General features: G+C 40.3%; 1 protein-coding gene across 1 annotated transcript in view; it reads right to left on the bottom strand.

The window, feature by feature from the left end:
- CLVS2 (clavesin 2) overlaps window positions 1-20,893 on the bottom strand; it is a 66,710-nt gene extending 45,817 nt beyond the window's left edge. Inside the window, exons 1-3 of the mRNA XM_003781641.1 lie at window positions 20,131-20,893; window positions 18,745-19,688; window positions 7,638-7,812 (exon numbers count right to left, since the gene is read on the bottom strand). Of these exons, the coding sequence (XP_003781689.1) occupies window positions 7,638-7,812; window positions 18,745-19,133 (564 nt within the window). The 5' untranslated portion in view covers window positions 19,134-19,688; window positions 20,131-20,893. The remainder of the gene's footprint in view (window positions 1-7,637; window positions 7,813-18,744; window positions 19,689-20,130) is intronic.
- Window positions 20,894-23,433: the final 2,540 nt, after the last annotated feature.

Here is a 23,433-nt window from a genome sequence, read left to right as displayed (position 1 = left end):
TGGCTCACATCACAAAATCATAAAACTACAGATGTTGGTGTGGATGTGGAGAAAAGGGAACACTTCTGCACTACTGGTGGGAATGTAAACTAATATATCCCTTTTGGACTCAGTGATCTAAAAGTAGACCAAATTCTTCTATTTGGTATATCCAAAAGACCACAAATCACTTTATAACAAAGATATTTGCACCAGATTGTTCATTGCAGCTCAATTCACAATAGCCAAGTCATGGAAGAAGCCCAAGTGCCATCGACCCATAAATGGATTAATAAATTGTGGTATATGTACACCATGGAATATTATGCAGCCTTAAAAATATGGACACTTTACCTCTTTTAGTTTACATGGATGAAGCTGGAACATATCCTATTTAGTAAAGTCTCTCAAGAATAGGGGCAGCACTTGTGGCTCAAAGGAGTAAGGCGCTGGCCCCATATGCTGGAGGTGTAGGGTTCAAACCCAGCCCTGGCCAAAAACTGCAAAAAAAAAAAAAAAAAAAAAAAAAAAGAATGGAAGAAAAAATATCCAATGTACTCAGTACTATTATGAAACCAATTTAGAATTGCTCACACTTTCATATGAAGAATACATCACAACTATGACCCAAGATGAAGGAGGAAGGAGGGGGGAAGGGAGGGAGGGAGGTGAGATGGAGGGAGGGTGGATGGTGGGATCACATCTATGGTGCATGATGCAAGGGTACATGTCAGATCTATTAGTATGGAGTATAAATGTCTTAAGACAATAATTAAGTAAACGAGATGAGGTATATATATTAAAAAAAGAGAAAAAGAAACATGGTGAATGTCTATGTGTCCAGAATTCTTCTATACCATTATAAACATTATACAACCTCCAGCCTGTGTGCTGGAGTGAATATTTCATGTAGCTTTCACATGTCTGTTGTTGGCTTTTGAGAAAGACATACAACGCCCTACTCCTGGGCCAGACCACATCCTCACACCATGAACTAAAGCAACTTTAGTGTTTTCACTCATTTTGTTTTAGGTTAAATAACAACTGAAAGGAAGCACACTTAGCTCAAACAGTTAAGCATGTGATAGGAAAAAACGTCACTTTTTTAACACACTGCGCTTGTCACTGTTTCTCAGTGTGGTTCTGCCTGGGTGTACAAACTGTGGCAATACATGCTCCTCCCTCCAGGCTGTTGAATGGACACAATTCCGGAGTTGGTGCGTTCATCTTCAGAAAGCTAAGCATTGTTTCAACCCCCGGCCACCCACGCATTCTGAGGCCACCTTCACTTGAAAACGGAGCTCGTAAGCAAGAGGCTTCTGCTATTGTCCTCAATGTTCTAAACCTGAAAACTAATAGCTCAACCACCGTTACAAAGAACACGGTTGTAAATCACCCTGCTTTTGTTTTATTAGGAAGCCCTCATTCACTCAATATTTCACTGAGTGCTTTTTTATACTCTCACGTCATCCTCTCTCTCACACACACACACTCACATATGTACAGTTTCAAAGCTGCTAGAAATTACAGGTAGGATGTGCAGGACGGAAGCGAATGCAGCCCTTCACCCGCCGGCCTTGGACAGTGATGCGCCACGCCATTAGCTTGTCCTCTGTGTTGGCAAGATTTCCTAGGTAGGACTCAGCTTCCAAACAGCCAGAGCCAGAATCTGTAGCAGCGGCACTTCTCCCCTTCCACATGAATGGCCAGAGCCCGCGGAGGGGGCAGCACGGAGGCTGCTGGTAACGCTGGGCCCTTGAGTCAGATGAAAGGGCCAGTGAATTGATTACATATTCTTTATTCTGTCACAAGTCCTACTCATTAAGGGCTCTTACAATATCTGGCACTATTTAAGCATTTTGCAATGGCCCTCCATCTGAGTCCTGCGTAGCAATTCAAAGAGCTATTCATTCTCGTGCCACAGCCAAACCCCTTGCCAGAAAGTCGTCCCTTGACTCTGTTGTGAACTTTTTTGGCAGCTGAAGTTGGGGGATTCCTGTGAAACTGTGAAAGTAAAAGCAGAGATACACGCAGGACGGCACAAGGGGGAAGGACAAATAAAGATAGCCACATGCACCCAACAACGGGTGGGCTTTGGGTAAGGGGGTAGGAATTTTACAGATTGGGAGATTGGGGATTCATTAAAAAAGTTTGAGGTTTTTCCCTAGTAAAGACTGTCAGGGATATTTTACAAGAAAAAATAGAGCAACAGCAATAAAAAGCATACGTTCGAAGCGCATCATTTCACTGTAAATTCAGAGTCCACACCGTTCCAGGTATTTCCAAACATTTCCCATTTTAATTGGTTTCCCAGGCAGATGTCTTAGTCTGCCAGTCACATTTACTTAATCGTGCATTGATTTTCTAAGAAACTTTCTGTTTCTCTGACTGCCCTAATCAATTAACTTCTCGTGAGTAGCAAAGCAATTCTCTCTTTCTCCCCCATTATTTTATTAAATAAAACCTGAATAGGTTTCTTCCAGAAAGAAACTACCTGATGTTGCCTCTTACCCATCACAGAACCACATTATGTTGGTGAAAATGGTCCATGTCTTTCATATTTGAAAACATTTGGAGATTCTGCACACAGAAAGCATACAGACTTGCCTTGCAACAGCACTATCAGTGGCTCATCTTGCGGTTGTGGTGATAAAATCCTCTTTGGTTATTAGCAAAGAGGCTTCTCCTTGGCTTGCATGCTCTGTGACAGAGGACTGGGAGGCTGGTGGGCGCTTGAAAATTCAGCTCACTCAGAAAAAGAAAACAGGCTGCTACTTGGTGTCAAAAAACCATAAAGCCAGGAGCCAACCATTTGTGACTTCTTTAGTTAGAATTACAATGTCTATCCTAATAAACAAATGTCACATGGGTATTTTAAAATGGCAGGAATTGGGGAGGAAGACAGTAGCTTTAACCTGAGCCTACCAACTTTTTGTTAGGGACAGACCCAGAAACAATAGAAACAAAATTCAGAAAAGGCCTTGGGCTTTCAAGTCAGACATCCTAGTCTCAAGTGTTGAGCCAGCAAAGGAAATACAGTTAAGTGTCTTTTAAAATCCCTGAAGTTTCATCTCCTGTCCTATAAAATGAGAGTATTATAATTACCTCAAGGGTAGTTTGGAGGTTCTCTACATATAACTTCTCCTCCTTTTAATCAAAGTCTATTCTTCTACCCCAAAGATGTTTCTAGAACAGGAAAGTGATTAGGGTATTTTCTTTTCTTAAATCTCCCTGTGTCTACCAAAGCACACTAGCATACGATGTTTTGTCCCATAAAGCCAAGTTTCAGCCACCTCTCCAGGCTCACCACTGGTTTTAACCCTCGTTCTCATTCTAGCCATGTCCAAACAGATCCATCATGGATTCTCAATACGCTGTCGCTATGTATTTGTTCCATGTACTTTTCCAACATTCCCTTGACCAACACTCCTTTAGTGTTCTTGTCCACTTAGCAAACTCTTAGTCAACCCTCAAAGCCAAGGATATCTCTCAAAACATCACCTTTCCAGCATGCCTGGAGCTTCCACCAAAAGAAACAAAGATTAAATTTCACCAGGCGAAACAATCTCATTTTTTTCTTTGATTTTCTTTTTCCAACAGGAAAATATATTTTATTTGGTGCCCAAGGCAACAAAATCCAGGTGGTATTTAACTACAGAGAAGTACCAGGGGAAAAACATAACGCAGTCAGTTTATCTACAAACGAGCACCAAAAGAAAAATATGGTATCATTAAGATTCCCAAAGTCAGTCGACTTTAACTTATCACAGTTGATATACTCACTGAGTTATGAGAGAAGTGGCACACATCCCCAAAATGTGCCACCTGAAAAAAGAGCCAATCCACATCAATGACTTTAGTCATTGAATTACTTGCTAGGTACAAGATGTATGATTTCTAACATAATTACACTTTAAAATTGGCACGAATGAGTAGACGGCAATTCAAACAAGTTTAGCATTCTTCCCAAATATTTGATGTGTGGCCGTGTTGCCATCCAAATCCAGGTCTATCTGCCTTTATAGCGTGTTCTAATTCCACTCTTCCACATCATTTCCCAGTTGACCTTGTACTGTGATTCCATAAGGACTAGAGTAACGGTCCACGTATCTTTATACAATGCATCAGATGCTATCTCTAGCCATGTCACTCAAAATACCCTTTTGCTTAAGGAAAAGTGAGTTTGGTGATGTGAAAACACTGGTTACACAGCCAACTGGTGAGAAGGTATCTCTAGCCAGGTCACTCAAAATACCCTTTTGCTTAAGGAAAAGTGAGTTTGGTGATGTGAAAACACTGGTTACACAGCCAACTCGTGAGAAAGGGAGATAAAACCTCTTCGGTGAGGCAGTAGATGATCTAATACAATGGGGGAGTGGGGGCATGAGGGAGCTGGAAGAGGGGAGGAGGGAGAGGGATGAGGGTCATGGTCCAGCACACCTCCTGGGGACGGGACACAAGTATAAGAAGGATTTTACCTAACAAATGCTATTAGTCCAACCTGATTCTTTGTACCCTCAGTTAATCCCAAACAATAAAAAAAAAAAAAGAACGTCTTGAATTCCCAGTTTCATACCCTTCGTAATGCACATCATAATTCCCTCTCTTCCTTTGGACCTACTGCCCACTTTTCTGATTTTTGGTTCAAATCCCTAGAATATTTTTTATGTTTGCCTAAATAAAAGTAACATTATAGAAGGATTATGGTTTAAGGTATCACTGAGTTATTAAAATTATTCTCATGTCTTCATTTATCCAGCTGGATTAACTGGAACGGATTTATTATTGTGGTGCTGCTGGTCTTGGTGATGGAGGTGACTGTGTCTAGCAACCTAAAGTTGTGTGTGTATCTTTACTTCAAACCTTCTCCAGTCTTATGCTAATCTTGAAAAAATGTTCATTCACCTTCTGAATGAAACATACAGCAACATACAATGATACTTCTCACATAGTTAATGCAAAGCAAAACAGAGGCTTCATTTAAAAAGTCAGAAAACATTACTTCAATATGAAGCTGAATATGAAATCATGCATGTCACAATGGAACATCTTTTAGCAATCCTATATTCCTATTTAGAAATAATGGCCTGTAGATACATACGGGGGAGGGGAAGGTATATACATTATAAGAGATCTTGCTGGAAATAAAATTGATCATTTCTCAAAAGTGAATGAATTTCAGGTACACTTGAAAGTCTAGGTACACTTGACCAGTAACAGTACTTTCAGTTCAATTTTGAAAAGTAATCCATAGGAACATTGCGTAAAGTGTGTGTGCATTTTGTGGCACCCTCTGTCTACAGACAAAGATGTAGGCACAGACACAAATACATCTGCACACCACTGAAAGTTCATTTGAACTAGAGAAAAACTGAGTGTAAATGTTTGTAATATGTCAAACGTATTCCTGGGAAGTAGCTTCTTGACTGGGCATCAGGAGGAATGAACCCTACCTACTTACTGAGTCTGTAAAAAGGAGAAGGGAACTAAGGCATTTGTGGGGCATAGAGAGCTGGTCCCTGCAGGGGGCAGGCGTCATTCCCCTCTCTAGACACAGCATGGAGGTCTAATCTGACTATCACTCTTACCAAGCTCACACCTTGCACTTAAAGAAGTCCTGACAGTGCCCATGGCTCCCAAACATCTCTAGGTTGTCAGTTTGGTCTCCTACGATGACTTATCACATTATTATTAAACAACTCCGTAAAGTATATAAGTTAGAAAATAGCAAGATTCTGACCTAGCCTTGCAGTGTTTTGTTGTTTTAATTTATTGGGACTAATATGAATTCTCTAGTCCTTCATGCAGTTCAGGGCTTAGCTTACCCCTCGTGCAAGGAGAAGACTCAAGTTAAAAGCAAATGACAATTGTGAAAGACTAGGTTACCATTCTGTGCTAAGTAACCTAGTCATTAGCAAACAGTTTCCTTCCCAGGCTGAAGAACACTTCATACCAGTGATTTTCAGCCAGGGTGCCAGAGCACACTGCTGTGTCATGGCAGTATCCTAGATGTGTTGTGAAAAGTATTCAAAGATCATTGATTAAATTATTTTCAAAACAAGTCCAAAGCAGAGTAACTATATTCTTTCTTTTACTTTTTTATTGCTTTAGCTTTTTATTTGATTTAGGGGCTAAATTCATTCTGTATCAAAGATTATAACTTAAGTACCAGAACTGAAGGTTTTCTTTTAACATTGATATTAGCTGATTTTCTGTACTTTTTTTTTTTTTTTTATCAACATAGTTTAGGTGTGCCACAGAATTTTAACTACAGGTTCAAGGGTGTCAAGAGATTTTTTTTAAAAAGGCTGAAAAACCCTGCTTTCTACATTTGCTGGCAATAAGGCAGAATTAGAACTGATTCTGAATGATGAATTTCCAAACACACATTCACCTGTGTCCTCTCCTAACCCGTATTAACTATCTTTGTGGAGTAAAAAACAAGTGTTGTGTAAGATAAGATAGAAGCAAGACTGACTCATCAGGAGCAAGTCAGGAAACCCTGCAGTGTGTCTCATTCAGTTTAGAGGCAGAAATCAAACTGTGAATTCAATTTGTTTAAGATATCTTGCCACCTGGAGAAATAGCCCATTTTTAGGGGTCAGCAGTTATCAGCGTAGTCATAAGTTCCTACACAGTCATAAGTTCCTACACAGTAGCAATGTGGATAATTTTGGCTCATTCAACATAAGAAAAAAAATCTAACAATCTGACCTAACGAATGTAAAAATGTAATTCAGTATTCTAAGACAAGTTATATTTTCAGTGGTAAAAAATGTGATATGTTAACTACTAGCTAGCATCTAAAATACATTTCGAAAATACAAAGAATAACTCCTGAATAACATCACTCAAGAGTTAACTTGTAAATCTTTTTAGAAGTTTATAATCAATTCCATAAATCTTATACACAAAGTAGCATAAAGCAGAGTACAGAGAAAGAGAAAGACATCCTAGAAGTCAAACGAAATTGGCAACAGCAGGTTTATGACACGCTCCTGAAAAGTAATTCATTTCCATCTCCTAATTCCCAACCAGGTAATATCACACACTAGCAGATACACTATTCCGAAATAAATTCTATGTGACAGCCCTTCCAACCCAACCCAAACCAAACAAAAAACCAATTAAGTCTAAAGTCAAAAGTAATTCAAAACAATGACTTTGCATCTTAGACACCAAATAGTATTGTGACTGCCTTTCCAACAGGAACATGAAATAATGCAGGTCACAACCCAAACTCACCAGGTGCAATGGAATATTAAAGCTGATATTTAGCACGTTATTGAATCCAGAGAGAAAAAGAAAGAAAAGGAAAAAACAAGCCTTAAGAACTAATCATTAAAAAGTCCAAAAATGTTGCTCCTTCTGATTTTCAAGATTAAAAATCTTCATTCTTCACCTGTATTCATATTTTGACATCATGAGCGTCGTGCTCAGTCTCAAAAACTCTCCTCTATTAAAAGGCAACAACCTTCACGTTTTCACCTTTTCTTATGCAAGCTCGTCTGCAGTTCACGTGTTCATGTTTGTGCTCAAAAACTATAAAAACGTTTTTGTTGTGATCATATTAAGTAAGACAGTTTGTTATTCTAACACATGAGATAAGAAAAGCCGTGCAGGGGAGACCAAGAAACCAGTACTTTGTATATCCTTACCTGCAGGCCTTCAATGGCTAACCTCAGCATGCTGGGGGTCAGTTTTGAGGCTTGCTTGAAGGTGAAGTTACTCCAGTCTATGATCAAAACAAACCCATTCACTTGGAGCTCCGGATCTTCAATCATAGCTTCTAAAGAAAGCAAGATGGCACGCAAAATATCCACCAGCGTGTACCTACCAGCAACAAGAAAGCACTGAATTAAATCTGACAAGTTGTATAAAAACTATACAAAGATTTTTAGCATGCTCAAAATTCCCTTTAAAATCCCTCAGGAAACTTAAGGAAATGATCTGGTTCACAGACCTTCTTTTAAGAAGAGCACTTAACATGTGCTCCAGGGACACATTAGTATTCTATCCAAACAACGCTTTTGAAAATACTACAGTTTGTTTATATTTCATAATCATCTAATCTACCTCCAGGCTTTCCTATGATGTTCGAAAATCTCATTCAATTATCCAAAACTGGGCATCACACTTTTAAATAACTCTCCAGTGCCCTCTGTAATACTGGCACTTCATATTTTCACATTTCAAAGAACTGAGTAAGGTATTTGAAGGAGTCTCATCCATAAACAAGAACACCGTACGTGATATGGATAAAAGTTACAACAAATTACTTGGATTGAGTTTGTATCATAAGGATAAAAGACAGAGGGAAAGTGGGAAAAATGAAAAAACAGAGAGAAATGTAAACAAAAGGGGGAAGTCATGGAAATTTACCTATTCTAATAAAGCCATTGGTATTTAGGAATTGGGTTTTTGTTTTCCTAGTTTGCCTTGGCAGTGCCTGGCACATTCTAGAAGCCCAAATAATGCTCTTTACATTCCTGTAAAAGGGGAATCCATTAGAGTGCAAAGACATTGGTTACAGACTGAGCCTCTGTCTCAGTAAAGACAGGAGCAGTACAAACACAAATAAAAAAGCAAATTTGAGAGGTATATGAGAGTTAAACTGGTTAAAATTTGACAATGCAGGGGCTAAAGTTAGGGTAGAGTAAAGCATGACACACAGATTCTAGTTTCACAGCCGGAATAAACAGTAAAACCTTTAATCAACAGCAATAATGCAACTAAAGGATACTGTTAGAGAGGCTAGGAATAGTTTTGAACAGAACCTTTTCAGCTGACAAATGTGTCGTGTACCCAGAACAAATTATCAAGGAAACATGGGGACAAACAAATCCTAAGCTCAGGAGAGAACTCAAAGCTGAAAATTCTAAAATCAACGGCACACAGACCTTAAGCTCAAAAGTAAAGGAGGTAATGCAATCTAGCTGACAGAAATATTAGGTAGTTATTCTAAAGAGGGAGTCCTTAGACATCCCAGCATTTTAGGAGTCTGCAAATGTATTGAAGATGTTAACAATTTCAATTTTTGTACCACCACATTTCAAGTATGTGTTCTCCCTAGACATTCAGGGGTAGATGTTCAGGAAAAGCTAAAAAAAAGATCTAGAGCTCAGAAAAGTGGTGCATTGCAAGTGGGGGTACAAATTATCCCCGTTTATTGGAAGTGATGGGCTCACTGGGAGGCCGTATAAAACAGAGTGTGGATGAGGACATAGTTCCGTTTTACTCCTAAAAACATTCCGGATGAATGGAGAGAGCACCGCAGTTCAGAAAGGGAAGAATGCTTAATGTTGGAACTTTAGGCAATTTGTCGCCATCTCAGGGTGTCATTTCCTCATCTGTAAAGGAGGAGTTGGAAACAGAACCGTTTTAGAATCCTAGCATTAAGGGAGATGGTTTAACAGATACAATGCACGGATGTGTAGCTCGCCTCCTGGGTGGAGGACTCAACTACAACTCAGACTTTACCTTGCAAACGCAAACAATGTAACCTAATTGTATATACCCTTATATTAAGCAACAACAACAAAACAGGTCTGGTGTCAGAAGACTTCAGGATAGAATCTCTGCCCTGACCCTCATTAGCTTTGCAGTCCTGGATGTGTCAGTGATATATAATTCTGAGGATCAGTTCCTTTATCTGAAAAAAAAAGGAGTAACTATCACTGGTTGGAGGGAGGGTGAACATAGCAGAGTCAAAGAGATGATTCAGGGGAAAGCATTTGCACAATCCTAGGTATGCAGCAAATAGTCAGTAAAGGTTGGTTGAAATAAATATATAGCATAACTTTTGTTAGAATAGATGCCACAGACACCAGGTAGTAAGCAGGACATCATGAGACCAAAGAATGTCTTAGTTCAAAAGTTAATGATGATCTTTAGGGTACCCTATTAGTCTTATAAAACACAAGGATAAAGAGGCCTAGGATGTGGCATCCAAAAGTACTTTCTGAATGGGGTGGTGCCTGTGGCTCAAGGAGTAGGGTGCTGGCCCCATATACCAGAGGTGCTGGGTTCAAAACCAGCCCCAGCCAAAAACTGCAAAAAAAAAAAAAAAAAAAAATACTTCCTGAATATATAAGCTAATTGCAACTTTTGCTAAGGCTCTATTATGTATTTGTTACCACATCTGTGAAATGTGCATGGTCAAATACCTTTATCTGTCACTTTATGGCCGGCCTATCTCTGTTTTAAACATAATGGCCTGAAACACTGTTGTGAAACAAAAGATTGGAAAGCTGGAGCAGGAAGACTGTATTTCTGGTTAAAATTTAGACCTCTCCAACCCCCCAAATCATTTCTGAAATTCACAATATCCTGGTAAAGAAAACTAAAAAGTAGAAAAGTCTAACTTAGAACGCTCCCCCATTGTGAAGCTGATCATCCTTATGTTACCCATGAGAAGACCAAGTACCAGTAACACCAAAATACTAGGAAATAAAATTTCAATCTGAAATTGCCTTTGAAAAAATGATGCACTTGTATGTAGTGAAAATCAATGAGGGCACCAGGAAGAACTGAAAAGATGAGGCAATTTGTCTTAAGTAACACACGTGAAATGTGGTTATCCTAAACTGTGTCAAAATCAAAAGAAAAATGTAGATATTCATCATTCTTCCAATGAAAATAACGTAAGGCGAGTCTCACAATCAGCAATAGGAAAGCAGTTTTGCAAAGTTTCCAAGAGTAAGTCTAACCAATTTTTTTGAATTTAATATCTTGCTCCAAGAAGAAAATTAAATGACCTTTATACAAATCATATTAATTTATAAATTTTAAAAAAGAACATGAGAACACTCCAGCTAACTGCATTCAATGGACAAGTCAAAACCGCTGTTGACTTAACTCCAGTCCTCTGTTGTCAAACATGTCACCTTATCGCCATTAGCAGCTCAGCAGGCTGTTCCTAAGCAAAACGTGATTCTACAGGATCTCAACAGAGTCTGCAAAATTCCTTTCAAAGAAAGGCAGCATCTATAAGTTTTCTCTATGCTGGACTCCTACCACCATTCTCCTTTTAAAAATTATTTTGATTGATCTAATTTCCAGCACAATGTAGAGGTCACTATCCTGAAATATGCCACAAGTTCATGTCCGGAGTTTACACCCAAATTGCATGGGTTCCATCATTGCTATACTTTCCCCTGTATATTCAAAGAAAGCTGTGAATATCAATAACAAACCAGCAAATTATTAGGACTTCTCAGTGAGCTAAAAAGGTCATCAAAGTGCCATGGCAGCACCATTTTATGCCTTCCTCAGCCAGAGGGAGGATGGGAGCCTGGGCCTGCAGCACTGAGAGGGCAGCACCCTGCCTGCAGCCTGCTGGAGCCCCATCATCATTTTTACAAGAAAAGTTAATAGTGGAAAATGAATTCTAAACATAGTTTCAAAAAGTACAGAACGAAATCAGGGAGGCTTCTTCTCTTGCCTCTGGCCATGCACTTTTTTAGTGACTACCTGGCCTGGGCAGAATTCTGGCCTCTTCTCTTCTACTACAGCTCACAATCAGCATAAAGGTCACCGTCCATCACAAAGAGGTCAAATCCTTTTGCTTCCCAACCTTTCCTGCATGACAAGGAAAAACTGGCATCTTGGCATCAAATTAAGCAACACAAGAGCCAACAATTTCCCTCTGTCACTAAATCAATCAGCCAGTATTAAATTCTTCATTAGGGCTGCCCCCGTCCCTCGGTTTCATTAAGCCACATTTTCTAACGTCTAAAGCACTTCACATTAGAAAGGTGCTTGGGGGAGAGACAAAGGAGAAAAATCACTTGTATTAATGCCTCAAGATACCATTAGTACCAAAGTTAATGAATCCACGTAGATGCTTTATATTGCTGAGTGATAATAATAAGAATACCTCCCTCTGCATAATAGTTAAGACTTCCAAAGCAATCTCTCAAATGCATCATCTCTGTCTCAAAACAACCACACAAAGTCTCTGAGCTGGCTTTGTTCCTAATATTTCACAGATGAGGGCACAGGTTCTCAGAGAAATTAAACAGTTTGCCCAAATCACCAATGGAAGAAAAAGGGGAGCCTAGATTAGAAGCCAAATCTTTCTGGCATCATGTAGATCAGTGTTCCTCTGCACAGACTCCCTGCAGGGACTCATACCTAGACCAGAGTTTGAGCAATAGCTGTCCGCTTTTTCAGGGTAGCATAATATGTGTGTCAGCATAATATGTGTGTCGTAAGATGGGAGACCAGGACCATGCAGACCCTCTCCAGCCTGGCTGCAGTAGGGGTCTTTGGTGGAGAAAAAGTCATCCACAGAGTCAGGGCAAGAGGCAGTGAAGTCTACAATCCCCCGAGGAAATACGAACTCTGGAATTTTCAACTGTTTGGCTTGTATCAATGAGCACAAAAAATTATCTGTCTGAGCCTTGCTTTAATTTTACTGCCATGGTAATATAGATGAGGTAATATAGATGAACAATACAGAAGAGAATCACAGGAAATGAAACACCTACAGGTGAAATGCCTTTCTTGAAAAAAAAAAAGTAAACATAAAAATTTTGCACCTTTTGCCACCAAAGAAATTAAACAGACTTAATTGTCTTGGTACAATACGAACACATCAGGGCCAAATGTTCTAAGCCAGTATCCAGATAGCAAAGTCTTTGTCCTCAGAAAATGTATTCTTCACCCATAACTTTCTAATTGTATGTAGTCTGAAGCTGATAATCAAGATTTTTCTAAACCATAGATAGAATTGTTTTTAATTAACAAAGCTTGATTTTTTTAAATATATTTGTCATTCTTTTAGGATAACTGTGTAGAAACACACAAAGGAGTGACTACTAATTCACTTATTAGTTGTAGGATCATGAGCAAAGCACTTAGCTGCTGTAACACATACCAGCAGATGGTTTGTAAAGTGAATGAAGGAACCAGGAAAGAATGCAAATGGAACAATAGAAGATTTAATTCAGTCAACCAAGGAGGCAATGTTCTTCTGAGTTTACACAATGCTGAGTAGCCACTGCTGGGCCTCAGTCTTCTACTTCCAGCACTGGTAGACACTCTCCTCATTAACCGCATACGACCCCTTTGGTAGTTGTACAGCTTTTCATGTTTTTTCTTCTCAGAGAATGTCTATGTCACTTAAAGGTACAAGGTATGCAGTATGTGTCTTTATTTGCCCTAGTACCTACTAAATGCCTAGACACAGCAGAGGCTCAACTGAAGTGTATTGATTTAATTAATTTAAGTGAAATACAAACTGCTCAATTTGTTATCTGATGTCGTAAGGTTCCAACCTAATAGGCATATCCTTTCCTTCATGTTAATATTGCCACTTACTAAAATAGAGAAATAGATGATCTCGATGAAGTAACAGTTCAATCTTTCTCCAAAAATGAAGAAGATGTATTCATTTACTAAAGGGAACTTGTTAATGTACTAACTATCATGGGCTCATGGCTCGAAACACCTGTAAACATTGTTTCCTTTGCGGCATTCCTTCAGGGTACTGGAGTAACTGCAAATCCTTTGTTTCTGTTCAACCTTGTTAAAGTTGCATATCTGAAACATGAAAATAGCTTGGCTGGGGCCAGGCCTAATCAACGTCCTACTGAAGGTTGGCACTCCTGTAATTTGCTGTTATTTCAGGATTATTTTACTAATTATTGCATAATTGCCCCAGTTTTTAGAGACTGTCCTATTTTTTCAGAGATTCCTTACAATATTCACCTAACATTTCTCAGGACGACCTTTTTTCCCACCTATTTTCCAGTATGTACCAAGAGTATAATTTGGAATAAGCTGCAGTTTCCAGAGTCTTGTTAAAAGAGTCTCCCTTTGAGGGAGCAATAAGGAAGCTGTGCTGAGACAGAAACCCCATGGAACCCGCCCTGCATTCAGAGTTTGGCCTTAATCAAGATCTACCCAATCACAGCACAGCAATGCCTCTAGAATTTTTTTGTATTATTTTAAAGAGTGATAGTTTGCTAGAGGATAGAAAAGTTTCCAATAAAATGGAAGGCGCCACAAGCAGATTGCCCCCAAAGTTAGCACTATGATGATTATTTTTATTAATAGAAAAATGAAGGAAGATTTGTATCATTGTATCATGTAGCATGAGAGGGAATGAAAAATGGTGGCTAGAAAGACAGGAGCCATAAGATTTGGTGGTGTGAATGTTATTACTAAGTATAGGAATAATTCCAGGGGAATTACAGATAGAAGCCAGAAATGTCAAAATTGTGGAGAATGGGTGGTAAAGGCTTCAGAACAGTAAAAAAGAGTAAGAGGACAGAAAAATGAATCTAAGACCAGATCCTGTTCTTATGAAAATTCTGACCATGACCTTAGGTATGACACAGTAAAGCAAAAAGTGGAGAAGCATTTAGAGACAAGAATGATTAAAAAATCAGGCTGAAAATTTAAGGCCTCCCTTTTTCAACTCGTTCTTGTCTTTAATACCGTGTACAAGTGATTCTACATAATTTTCTGGTCCACTGCTCTTCACTATTTTAATCTACTTGGTTTTATTTTATTTATTTCTTCATATGCTTTGAGAGACAAGGCAAGCATAATGGCTGGCATTAATACACACCTGTATGAGTCTTGGCTATTTTTTTAATTGTAAGTTATCATCATCATAACCTTCTTTCATTGTGACCATTGGCCACATTATTTTAGCACACGAGAGCATGATCATAATTCAAACTGAAGCCAAAAGCCATTGATCATTTCTACAGTGTTCTCTTTTTTATCAAAGGGCCACATGACAGGAACAAACTGGCCATACGTTTTTAGGCAGTTTTCAGGGTAAGTTAGAGGATCATCCTAATATCTGACCAGTCTGTTTTCAACTGGAAAGTCTTCTCTACCAAAAGTAATAATCAATGCCTCGTCTGACAAGCCAGAGACCATGCCCATGGGAGACGGTCAGTGCTTTCTGAATTGCCACTACACTAAGAATCATTTGAGCTCCAGTTGTGTTTAATTGTTTTCTAATGGCTATTAACCAGATACCAGATAAACTGTGGTTGGCTGAACTGAAGTATAGAAAATGGCTTTATAAGTCTAATGAGGCCTAGAGAAGGAGAATGCAACCCACAAGCTAACTGACAACTTACAGGCCAACTCTCAGACTTCATGTCATTTACATAACATAACTTCACTCACGAATATTACCAATAATTATGTGCCAGTGCATTTCAACTTCTCAGATACCTGCTTGCATAACTAGGGCCTAGAATGCCATCTACTTTCATCCCAGGGTCCTTTTCCCAAGTAGTGTTATCTCCTCTGGCTTCATGGCACATTATCCTCACACTCTGTGGATGAAATCACATGACAATTTGAAGGTACCTCCCGAATCCTGAGCAGGTCACTATCTTTAGGAAGGAACCACAGCACATAATGCAAAGAGCACAGCTGCATTCCCGTGGTGCAGTCTAACAGTCAGATTGTTTTTAGTTTTGTGCAGTTTACTTTTGTTTTTGGAAACTATGTTAGACAATCTGCAAAAAAGGAGATCAAATTACTTGAATCCTTTTCAAGGTATGGCCTGCCCAATCTATTGAACAAGTGATCTAAGCCTGTTCGAGTTCTGTTCTTTTCTAAAAGAACCACAGACCACACTGAAAGTCATTTTGACATTTCAGGATTTCCATTTTTTTTTTATCTGTTAGAAGGTGAGTACATCATAAATGTTATTATTTTACCTTAGTCTTCTTGATGACTCTAGGACTTCTCATAAAAGCTTTAGAAATAGTCCAATTCTTTACAATCACCTGGAACTGACTATACTGTATCGCAGTAGAAAGAGACACGGTTTTATTTATAGTCACTGTCTCACGAACATTTATTGCCTTCAGTGTCCTGAGGAGCACAATAAACAGTCCCACAAATGTGAGATAGGGGAAAACACATATCGATAAAATCCTACTCAGAATTGCTTTTTCAAAACAATGCATAACTCAAATATTTATTTAGCAGCTACTCTAGTTCATATATATGAACATAGCAAGGACCTTTTTGTTATACAGATCAATTCTTTCAGAGGTCTTTATAAACTTTTTAAAAATACATAAAGCTTTGTACTTGGAAAGTTGGAAGTGAACCTGTTTCCAAATAAAGGGAGGATTTTCTTCTCCTTCATTCCCGGGGTTTCCTTCTGTCATCTTCACTGCCCACCCACTATTTCCTTAAAACAACACTATAAATAAATAATAAATCAATCAATAAATCTACTTTTTCTTTCTTTTTTTTTTTAATTTTAAAAAGTTGTTGAAAGTCAGGTGATTCACTTCACAACTCAAGGAATATAGTCAGAATTATATTCAAATGTGTCTACCTCAAACCCAGGTGGTTTGAACTGGGAAGATCAGAGAAAGGAAGGTGAAAACACCTGCTCAGAACAGGAGCGGTGTGCAAAGCAAGGGAATTGGGTTTGTGGAACGTCCACATAAGCAGCAGTAACAGGTAAACACGTAGGGAAGTGTGCCTCCACTTCCACAGGAGGCAAGTCACATAAGCCATCAGGCTTCATGGCAGGGAGAAGGGATTCGGGCTGAGAAGGGCTGGAACACCCAGTCCTGCCAGAAAAGCAGCTGTCCTTGGGTCTCTGGACAGGGGCCAAGGCAGTTCTTATGCACATATCCCAGTGATAAAGGTTTACGGAGGATGCCAAGAGGACAGGTCTGCTTATCCACTGGTCCCTGCCATTGGGTATAGTATATATATTTGGTGGGGGGGGGAGTACAGGTAGGGGAACAAGGGAAAGATATTCTTTTAAAGAAAGAATACATGAAGAGGAAACCCAACCAAATTTAGAAAAGCTCTAAATTACTTGTACACCATTTTACCTTGATGTACTATAACTTTTAGAGTAACCCTGTTCACCTGGAACCACAGAAACAGAATTCACAGGTGCTGACAGAGTATTTCTACAGGACACAGCTTCTCACTTTTATTTTTTAAATGACAGAATTTTTAGTAACCTGTCCCTTATATGAAAGGATAGCTAACTATAAAAGAGTTTCTTTAGTAAATCCAAAATAATCACCTTCTCCTTTACATCGGAACTGTGGCTTGCATCTTAATTAGGTTTATAAATCAATTATGAATATCAATTCAGTTAGAGAAATAAGTGAAAATAGGTTTAATGCAATCTGCCTCCATAATGACATCTCTAACAGACTTCAAGGCATATTTAAATGTAAAATTTCCACGGATCCCATTTCACTATAGCTCAATAAACACAGTTCCAATCTAACTGGGGTAAAAAATGCTAGCTGATTTCTTGAATGAAATCTTCAGTTTTAACATGCACGATCATTGACACAATCCTACAATGTAATTCTCTGATTAAAAAAAAACCTTCTTAAAAATTGTGGCCAATGGATGGAATTTTATAGTCCTTTAAACCGTAAGTTACCTAATAAAAAGTGGAATAAGATCTCTATAACCAACCGAAGTAAGTAACACATCATTCCCTCACAATGGCTTAACTCTATGAGTCTCTTAGCTTTATGATTCTTCAGGTAGTACTTTGTCTTTATAATTACCTTTTAAAATTCTCAAGTAATTCTCAACCTAGAACTATGGAGAAAAAATGACTAATGAATAAGGGAAAAACAGTGGAAAGGTTAATTTGCATTCTAAGATCCCAAGACTCTAAGAAGCATATTCAGAAATCTCCAAGATCTACAAGCTCTCTCAGTGACTATAAAAGTCTTTGATGATTGCTCCAGAGAAGGTATAAACTAACCAGATGCATTCAAAGTCACCCTTCACAGAACTGAAAATACATCAACGTTTTTAAGAACCAGCTTCTAATGATTCCCAGTTCTGGTAGCAGGTTGAAGTCCCATGAAATAGATTTAACTTTGAACTTAATGGAAACTAGATTACAAAAGAGCCTTTTATAATGTCTTGTATCTTTCACTCTGAGAAAACAATTTTGATGGAGGAAATAGAAGCGTCATTGTTTGTAATACTGTAGATAAAATAAGAATATTATTTTATTTTATTTCTCCTCTAATGACAAGTGAGCTCAAAAAGTGTACCCACTGACATATCTGAACATTTTCCACTTCCTTCCAAAAGATGAAAAATCACGTCAGACAGGAAACAGATTCTTTAGATTAGTGACAGGTGTGGAACAAGCACACCAGTCAGTCTTTATTTTCAGTGTCAGCAGACGTGCTCCGCGGCAGAGGATACAACTCTTCCTTTTCCTTGAAGTGACACACATCACATTGTTCCTTCATCTACACATCAAGCAGAAAAGTTCCCAAGCAATAAAACTACCTGCTCTTGCTTGCATACCAGACTAGGCTTAAAGGACAAAACATCAGTAGGAAAGAGAGAGAATGGGGATGATAAGGAGTTTGGCTTATGAATTTCTTTAGGAGGAAGGAGGAAAACGTTGTCTCCATTCTCATGATCATTTCTGCAGATCACGGAAGTTATTCGGGAGGTGAAAAATTTAGGAGCTTTATATAGAAGTTAAGTGATTTAGATCTTAGCACAATATGGTACAGGAGACACTTAGAGCTTCCGTAGAAACTGGGTGTTAGGGAAGTAACAGTTTTAAAAGTAAAAATAAAAGCCCTCCCCCCCCATCTTAGGAAGCCCACCAAAAACTCATTCCTCAGTTCCAATTTCTCTTTTCTCTCAGCCAAATGAACAAAAATATCAAAGCTACAAAATAATGACGCTGCTCAGGGTGAATTCTGGAAAATGGGAGAGTAAAAGGATCTCCAGCACAAGTTTGAATTTAGGACCTACCTGCTCTGATCCCAGTTGGCAGCAAAAAGGACTAGAATCTTCCTGCCATAGTGGTCCAAATTGGCCAGGCCCCCGGGGAAGCCATCCTTCAGAGCCTGTTTGATGCCAGGGTCAGTGGCCTTGAAGCTTTTGAACATGTCCAGATTCTGTTGCCGGTACTCAAAGTACTGTGCCAGGAGGCGGAAGGCCTCGAAGTGGTGAAACTTCCTGGCCCGCAAGAAGCGCAAGATGAAGGCGTCATCTGTGCGCAGAAAGCCGATGTCCGGCCTGGTGATGACCATGTCCCTCACCTCCTGGATGTCCTGGTGCAGCGTGTCGGGGTTCTCGTTGAGTTCCAGGCGAGCCTTCTCCAGCGTCTCAGGAGAGAGACCAGCTTGCAAATGAGTCATTGTTCTGCTGGCTCCTGAGCCTTCCCCTCTGAAGCTCTTGTTGACTCTTCCACAACAAACCTGGCCCTGGCCACCACCACACTCTTGGCCCCCAGACCCGGCTGCCCTCTGCTTCCTCTCCCGTACAGGAAATGATCTGTCCTGGTATCCAATCAAGGACCCTGTTGCTCCTGCTTTCCCACCGCTTTATTGTGGGGGGATATAAACTTCTTCTCCCACCCCCCAACACACAACGCTTCACTTTGGTTCCCTCTTCTCTTTCGCTGAAAGGGAAGGGGACCTCTGGGGGGCTCTGGCCTCCTCTTCTTGTCCTTTCTGTCTCCTCACCAAACACCCCTAATCCCACCTAGCACGAGTGGTTCTGATCTTGGTACTGTCCTCTTCTCTTCTCTTCCAAGATGTAACAAAAACAACCCCCACGCACATCTCAGCCCCGGCACTGTGCTGCTTCTGCGGTCTCTACTGAGGGATGCGCCTGCCAGGGATCGCGATGGAAATTCTGATTAATAATAAGGTGGTTCTTCAGCGCCCAGCGCCAGGGCGGGGAGAGAGCATCTTTACCAGAAAGAAAGAGAGAGAGAAAGAGGGAGAGAAAGGAGCTTATTTCTCCCTGTACTTATTCGAAGATGCTATTTTAAAAAGACATATTTGTGGGGTTTTATTTAAGATGATTGCGAACCAATTAGGCGGAGACTCCGCAGATAGCACACCTTCCCTCCACCCCTCTTAGACATACCGTGATCTCATAAGGCACCAGCACTGGTTTGGGTGGCGTTGGCACCAGCGTGGGCTCCCCACACCCCACCCCCGACTTCTGCCTTGTTCTAGCCCTTTATTTCAACGGACTTGCCATGGGGGGAGGGAGGGGATCTCTCTAGATAGATATGTTTCAAAAACCGGGGTAGGAGAGGGAGTTGGGGAGAATAAAATAAAAATGTCTTTTTCTTTTCTATATAAATCCCAAAGCCAAAAAGAAGAAAGAGCAGCCGGCTCCTACCAGCAAACCCGGAGGCGGGGACGCTAAGCAATGCGGCACTCCCTGGCATCCATCAGCCCCGGCTTCAGCGGCGACGGCGACCGCGGCGACAGCAGCATCAACTCCTCTCGGAGGGATGGAACGAGCAGAGAAGAGGGGCGGCAGCGGGGACCGGGGCCCAAGATGCACTCGGGAGCAGCTGCGGCCACATCGTCCGCAGGCAGCCCACTGCCTCTCCCAGCAGGAGGGGTGGGGACCGCAGAGCTAGGGCCACCGCGGTTCCAGGTCCCCGCTTGGCCCTGCCATTTTCGCCTTCGGGAGAAAAGGGAGGCGGCGGGACCCTACTGCCTGGCTGTAGGAGGCCACGCGGGCCGCTCCTCCTTTGTGCGCCGCCTGGGCGGTGGGCGCGGCGGGCGGCTGCTGCGCGGCGCGGGCCTGTCCCCGTGCGCTCCCGAGCGGCCCGAGCCTCGCGCGCCCCACCGGGCTGCTGCGGCGGCTCCGGCTGCTGCTGCTGCTGCTAAAAGAGGACTCGGCTCAGCCCAACTCCTCTCTAATTATCCCAGCACAGATCTCGCTGCGACGTAAGCACTCCGCTGGCGCACGCACTCCGCTCCTCTTTCCCTGCCAGCTTGGGGTAGGACGGCGGTCTGGGTGGCAGGGAAATATCCCGAGCCCCAAGTTTAGCTGCTTGTCCTCACTCCCCAGCGGGCTGCCGGGCGGGCGTCGTCTGACCAGGCGCGGCCGCGACGCTCCCAGGCCCCCACGCCCCTCTCTCGCCCTTTGTGTGTGAGACCCCAGAGCCGCCCGGAGAGAAGCTGTCGCGGATGGTAATTCACATTGACGCGCATTTCTTAGTTCCTGTAGGAGGGAATTGTGATGTGCAGGGAGTACGGAAACATTTTGTACTTGCCGCAGTTGTTGTTGACTGAGATGTTTAATTTAGAAAAGAAGAGCGGAGTGATTCCACGGCATCGCGTCGATGATTAAGCCTCCGGAGGAACTTAGATGAATAGTTTTTCAACCATAAACTCTTCCTGCTAAATTCCTACTGCAGAGGATGAAAATGAGCATTGGGGCCAATAAGAATAATAATGCAATTCTCAAAGGAAGAAAACTACAGGCACTTATTGACTCATCTCTCATAATAGAGCAAATACTTCCGGAGACACGTATGATCTTTCCCTCAATTTTATGCATCTGCATACCAGCTCAAAAGGAGTCTTTGAGCTTCAGATGACTGTCACAGGAATTGAGGAAAAGCAATTATTTTCTACTTTCAAAACACGTCATGTCTTACCGAGCATGTCACTGAGAACAACTTTTGGCTTACCAAGTGTAGAACAGAATGCTGAGTGCAAGTTAAGGCAAATGCAACAAATATTTACTGAGTTCGACTAGGTGGGGGCCATTGTTCTGGATTCCACGGGTAGCAGGTGGTGTCGAAGATAAGAATATTTTGTTATGCTTTGAAGACTATTAGAACCCTCAAATGCAAGCAGACTGCTTTCCTTGTTTTCATAGCAGTGGTGTTGATAAAGGGAAAGAAAAGAAGAAGGTTGTATGACAGAACTATACCATTTCATTAATTAAATTAATGCAAAGTAATGTAGGAACAGAATGAGAGAATACATTATTCACGCACGGTTATTATCCTCAAGGAATTTCTGTTTTAAATGGCAGAAAATAAGCCATATAGATATGTATGCGTGGATATGTGTTTATGTAGGAGGGTCAGATATATGTACTGTATCTTTAAGGCCCTTCCAGGACACTGTAATTATGACTCTCACAAGCATCCTGAATGTCATGCACACTGTGAAATAATTTGGTCCACACTTGAAAAAATTTTGAGAAAATCATTTCTGGCCCATCTTTCAGCCGTGTTTTTCCAACCTTTTTTTTTTAATCTCATTACACACTTGTACCATATGGAGTTAAGCTTCCGGAGCACACTTCATTTATGTTGATCAAAAAAAAAAAAAAGTAAAAAAAAATACCTACTGTGCTTTGAAATTCTTTCAAAAATAATTTAATTAATGTCTTCAAAATTTTTCATGGCACACCAGTTGAAAATGACTGTTTTAGAGGTTGAACAAAATTTCTGTCTGGTACCAACTGTATGAAGAGATTTTAGTCATCACCAATATTGAAAGACATGCATCTCTGGTGTCTCTGTGTGTCTTTCAAGACCATCTTTTCAAGGTCGTTTGTGCAGTGAACAGCTGTGGAAGGTCTTTGGAAGATAGAGATAGTATCTCCATCCAGACAAAGAGTAGGTTTATTGACAGCCTTACAAGCCTCAGTGGGTCTGGCTTGAGCAAAGGGTAGGCAAGCTTATGTAAATTCTCTGACAGACTCAGAGGAACTCTGCTGTAACACCACCCAGTGTGGGTGAAAATGTTACCCTCTTCTCTAAGCCCGATGGGAATTAAAGCTCAGGGACCAGTGCAAGATACTGCTTGCTGTGCCAGAGAGCTGAACTCCTTCATCTCTCCCCTAGGAGTCTGGCATCTTCCATCAGCATCCTGAAACTACAACTGGCTAACCTGTTAGCTTGTAATGGGTTAAAACTCAGATCCCTCATCTTGCTGAAAAAACAATTGCTTAATTTAGTTCCTTAGACTATATTTTTGAAAGGAATTTAGAAAATTCAACTAAATCTATTGGCCCATAATATAATGGCCAGCTTATAATTATAATTTATAATACAATTCAGGGACATGTGTATTATTTGTTGTTTATGAGTAACAGAGTTGCTTCAAATTGGTTTATTTTAACGTATCAATATATGGTATAAATAGCCTCTGTCATTCACTAGGATTGTTGGAGTAAGTGAGGTAGATATAAGAATACTTTTTTATCATATTTACAGTCTTTTAAGTCCTTCGTCCAATAACTAAACCATTATTCTTTCTCTACTTGTACATTTGAAATCAGATCTGAGATCAAAAATATCCAGAGCCACCTAAAATTAAACAAGGTGTTCATCCAGATGACATCAGAGCATTTGATTCTCATTCAATATTAATTTACCTTGCAAAATTAATGTGAAGTAATGTAGGAACTAGAATATGAGAATAAATTAAATAAATTAAAGCATTATTGAAAATAATTAAATCAAGGACTTCAGTTGTTTTCAAGTAACTAGAAAAGCAAGTTTGGTTTACTAATGTATTTAAAATAGGTAGATTAAGTAACTTATGTTTTAAAACATTTTATTCCATTTATTGTAAATATGTATTATATATATATACACACACACACACACAAAGCACAAAACAAAGGTGTACAGCTAAATTATATATTCCCAAGCAGACACCTATT

The sequence above is a fragment of the Otolemur garnettii genome, unplaced genomic scaffold (assembly GCF_000181295.1).
Source record: "Otolemur garnettii isolate 467f Iridium unplaced genomic scaffold, OtoGar3 scaffold00002, whole genome shotgun sequence".
NCBI lineage: Eukaryota > Metazoa > Chordata > Mammalia > Primates > Galagidae > Otolemur > Otolemur garnettii.
This window is presented reverse-complemented; position numbering and strand designations above follow the sequence as displayed.